Source organism: Ammodytes marinus (assembly GCF_949987685.1).
Source record: "Ammodytes marinus genome assembly, contig: scaffold_501, whole genome shotgun sequence".
NCBI lineage: Eukaryota > Metazoa > Chordata > Actinopteri > Uranoscopiformes > Ammodytidae > Ammodytes > Ammodytes marinus.
This window is the reverse complement of record NW_027648420.1, coordinates 12,501-17,407: the sequence shown is the minus strand read 5'-3', so window position 1 is coordinate 17,407 and position 4,907 is coordinate 12,501. Positions and strand designations below refer to the sequence as shown.

The window sequence follows — 4,907 nt, the reverse complement described above, 5'->3', positions numbered from 1 at the left end:
TCTATCTATCTATCTATCTATCTATCTATCTATCTATCTATCTATCTATCTATCTATCTATCTATCTATCTATCTGCCTTTAGACCCTTAGCTCGGCAGAGAAAAAACTCTCAGTAAAAACGTGTGTTTAAATTAATTAATTACACTTAATATAAAAAATGATGCTAACAAACACACACACACACACACACACACACACACACACACACACACACACACACACACACACACACACACACACACACACACACACACACACACACACACACACACACACACACACACACACACACACACACACACACACACACACACTAACCGCTGGGTCTTTGGCGTGCATGGCTGCGTTGTAGCGCTGCAGACAGAGCGAGAGCAGCGGTTGGACTGTGCAGACGTCTGGACCGGCAGACAGCAGGAAGACTGTGAGGGCTGTGAGCAGGCTGAGGTCATCCAACACTGAGTCTGAGAGAGAGAGAGGGAGGGAGGGGGAGGGAGAGACAGGCAGAGAGAGAGAGGCAGAGAGAGAGACAGGCAGAGAGAGAGAGAGAGAGAGAGACAGGCAGGGAGGCAGGCAGGCAGGGCGGCCGGCAGGCAGACAGACAGAAGAAAAGAGAAAATTCTTAAATAATTTTATTTATTTTTTAAATCAAATTTTTTTTAAACAACGGACAACCTGAAAACATTATGATTCTGGCCTTTAAAATGTATTCATAAAAATAATAATAATAATAATAATGATAATAATAATAATAATAATAATAATAATAATAATAATAATAATAATAATAATAATAATAATAATAATAATAATAATAAAATACAATTAAATAACAAAAAAACACATAATCAAATAAAAAAATTAAAAAAATTAAAAATAAAATAACAAATACAAATACAAAAAAACATAATAAAATTTAAAAAAATTATAAATTAATATAATACATATTGCGTTGTTGTACCAGTGTCCCAGAGCCCCAGCAGAGTACTGAGAGCAGCTCTGAGCAGCAGCACCCAGGCTCCTCTGCTCTTCTCCTGATGACTCATGGATGACGTCACCACAGACTGCAGACTCTGAACGCACGTCTGAACCACAGCGCTCACACTGGGAGAGACCGCCGCCGGGGCACCTGGGAAATAAAGATAAACAAGTATATGATACACAGGGCAGGGGTGTGTGTAGGTGTGTGTGTGTGTGTGTAAGTTAGTAAGTAAGTAAGGAAGGAAGTAAGTGAGTAAGTACATAATACACAGTTTAGGTGTGTGTGTGTGTGTCTAAGTGTGGGGGTGGGGGGGAGTTGTGTATGTGAGTGAGTGAGTGAGTGAGTGAGTGAGTGAGTGAGTGAGTGAGTGAGTGAGTGAGTGAGTGAGTGAGTGAGTGAGTGAGTGAGTGAGTGAGTGAGTGAGTGTGTGTGTGTGTGTGTGTGTGTGTGTGTGTGTAAGTTAGTAAGTAAGTAAGGAAGGAAGGAAGGAAGTGAGTAAGTACATAATACACAGTTTAGGGGTGTGTGTGTGTGTGTGTGTGTGTGTGTGTGTAAGTAAGAGAATGAGTGAGTGAGTGTGAATGAGTTACCTGTGTGTGTGTGTTACCGCTGTGTGCGCGTATGTGTGTTACCAGTGTGTGTGTGTGTTCCGTTTTTATGTATATGTGTGTTTGTGTGTGTGTGTTTTACCATTGTGTGTGTGTGCGTGTGTTAGTGTTACCAGTGTGTGTGTGTATTACCAGTGCCTGAGTGTGTGTGTGTGAGTGTGTGTGTGTTACCGCTGTATGCACGTATGTGTGTTACCGCTGTGTGCACGTATGTGTGTTACCAGTGTGTGTGTGTGTGTGTGTGTGTGTGTGTTACCTGTGTGTGTGCTGGGCAGGTGGACCAGTTCTCTAAATACTCCCAGTAGCAGGTACAGGACAGTGGGGAGAATGGACACGCTGCCTGTAAAGATAACACAGAAAAACCATCAGGAAATGTATTTAATTTACATTTTAGCATTAGCATTAGCATTTTATTAGATATAAATGGTAAATGGTAAATGGACTTGACTTATATAGCGCCTTCTAGCCGATTTTCTCAGCCCCAAAGCGCTTTACATATCTTACCACATTCACCCATTCACACACACACTCATACACCGATGGCAGTAGCTGCCATGCAAGGCGCTCTCTGAACCATCGGGAGCAATTTGGGGTTCAGTGTCTTGCTCAGGGACACTTCGACATGTGGTGGGGAGACAGGGGATCGAACCTCCGACCCTGCACTCCAGAGGCGATCTCCCTACCCACCACAATATGATATGATAAGATAACTTTATTAGTCCTAAGAAGGGCAATTCAATTACAGTTTACAACCTGAAATATTACAAGTCAAAAGCCCAATACATAGACAAAGCAAGGTAAGGAAAATTAGCTGAAATGAACTGACATAGTTACTCTCCCTACGTTCCAAATCACATACTTTTTTTCTTTTTACTACACTACATACTAAAGTACAGAAGAGTTTTAGTCTTTTTACTACACTACATACTAAAGTACAGAAGAGTTTTAGTCTTTTTACTACACTACATACTAAGGTACAGAAGAGTTTTAGTCTTTTTACTACACTACCTACTAAAGTACAGAAGAGTTTTAGTCTTTTCCCTACACTACATACTAAAGTACAGAAGAGTTTTAGTCTTTTTACTACACTACATACTAAAGTACAGAAGAGTTTTAGTCTTTTTACTACACTACATACTAAAGTACAGAAGAGTTTTAGTCTTTTACTACACTACATACTAAAGTACAGAAGAGTTTTAGTCTTTTTACTACACTACATACTAAAGTACAGAAGAGTTTTAGTCTTTTTACTACACTACATACTAAAGTGCAGAAGAGTTTTAGTCTTTTTCCTACACTACATAACAAAGTACAGAAGAGTTTTAGTCTTTTTACTACACTACATACTAAAGTACAGAAGAGTTTTAGGGCCACAGCAGGAGAGGAGAGAAAAAATAATCAGATAAGGAAGATTTTTTTTCATTATGTCAAGAAATGTCAAGAATAAAGATGAATACTCCAAAATGCTATTGGAGTTAGTGGGGGCATTTATGTATTTTCAGCAAACTACAATTGACGTGCATGTATTGGGACATCCTAAATCTTTTTTCTGGCATACTAAATAGTAGGAAAGTATGGGGATTGGAACGCAGGGTTGTATTAACGGTATCGGTAAAGGTTATTAGCATGTTTAGCTTCTGACCTTCTGGAGAGCAAACGGACGGGAGCTGAGAAAGGACACACAGAGCGGACGACACCAACTGACAGTCGCTGTCCGTCAAACTCCAAACGGAACCTCCAGCTCCTACAGACAGACAGACAGACAGACAGACAGACAGACAGACAGACAGACAGAGACACAGAAAGACAGACAAAGACACAGACAGACAGACAGACAGACAAAGACAGGCAGAGACACAGACAAACAGACAGACAGACACACACACACAGACAGACAGGCAGAGACACAGACAGACAGACAGACAGACACACAGACAGACAGACATACAGAGACACAGACAGACACACACAGCAAGGCAAAATTACTTTGGAATCAATTATTGAATAGGATGATGATGCGGATATATAGATAGACAGATAGACAGGAAGACACAGACAGACAGACACACAGACAGAGACATACACACACACACACAGACAGACAGACAGACAGACAGAGACATACACAGACACACAGGCAGACAGACAGACACACACACCAAACAGACACACAGACAGATAACCCTCTCACCTGTCTTGCTGCTTCCAGACAGCTTGGGGCTGACCTGGGGCAGTTTTCGGACCAGGACACACAGACAGAGTTCCAACGCGGCGAACACCAGCGACCGGCCGGGAACCAAACCGCCCGTGTCCCGCCCCTCTCCGAACTCTGGGACCGTCTCCTTCTCCGAGGCCCCGTCGTCCACTAACGGGACGATACAGGTTCAAGGTTCAAGGTTCAAGGTATCTTTATTATCCCCGAGGGGCAATTTGTTGTACAGCCAGCAGAAGAGAAAGATGGCAAATATATAACATATAAGACAACAAATAACACAAACAGATCACATATTTACATGTGTTCATTGACCAGACTGATGGCAGCAGGCATAAATGATTTCTTCCAGGTAGTTAGTGTGAGTGTGTGTGGGGTGGGGGGGGGGGGTGTGTGAGTGAGTGTGTGTGTGTGTGGGTCAACGTCTCCTTCTCCGAGGCCCCGTCGTCCACTAAGGGGACGATACAGGTAGTTAGTGTGTGTGTGTGGGGGCGGGGGGGCGTGTGTGTGTGTGTGTGTGTGTGTGTGTGGGACTGTCTCCTTCTCCGAGGCCCCGTCGTCCACTAAGGGGGCGATACAGGTAGTTAGTGTGAGTGTGTGGGGGTGGGGGGGGATAGGGGGGGTCTGTGTGTGTGTGTGTGTTACCCTGTTATAGTGTGTGTGTGTGTGTGTGTGTGTTTGTGTGTGTTACCCTGCTATAGTGTGTGTGTGTGTGTGTGTGTGTTTGTGTGTTACCCTGCTATAGTGTGTGTGTGTGTGTGTGTGTGTGTGTGTGTGTGTGTGTGTGTCCGTCCGTCCATGTGTGTGTGTGTGTGTGTGTTACCCTGTTATAGTGTGTGTGCCTGCCTGTGTGCGTCCATGTGTGTGTGTGTGTGTGTGTGTGTTACCCTGTTATAGTGTGTGTGTGTGTGTGTGTGTGTGTGTGTGTGTGTGTGTGTGTTACCCTGTTATAGTGTGTGTGTATGTGTGTGTGTGTGTATGTGTGTGTCCGTCCGTCCATGTGTGTGTGTGTGCGTGTGTGTGTGTGTTACCCTGTTATAGTGTGTGTGTGTGTGTGTGTGTGTGTGTTACCCTGTTATAGTGTGTGTGTGTGTGTGTGTGTGTGTG

The 4,907-nt window shown here is 43.4% G+C and overlaps 1 protein-coding gene across 1 annotated transcript in view; it reads right to left on the bottom strand.

Annotated features, from left to right (window-relative positions):
• Window positions 1–319: 319 nt before the first annotated feature.
• LOC307270579 (HEAT repeat-containing protein 5A-like) overlaps window positions 320–4,907 on the bottom strand; it is a gene marked incomplete at both ends in the record, with an annotated part of 14,066 nt that continues 9,478 nt past the window's right edge. The window contains 5 exons of the mRNA XM_080054463.1: window positions 320–462; window positions 960–1,127; window positions 1,845–1,928; window positions 3,231–3,332; window positions 3,780–3,953. Of these exons, the coding sequence (XP_079910589.1) occupies window positions 320–462; window positions 960–1,127; window positions 1,845–1,928; window positions 3,231–3,332; window positions 3,780–3,953 (671 nt within the window). The remainder of the gene's footprint in view (window positions 463–959; window positions 1,128–1,844; window positions 1,929–3,230; window positions 3,333–3,779; window positions 3,954–4,907) is intronic.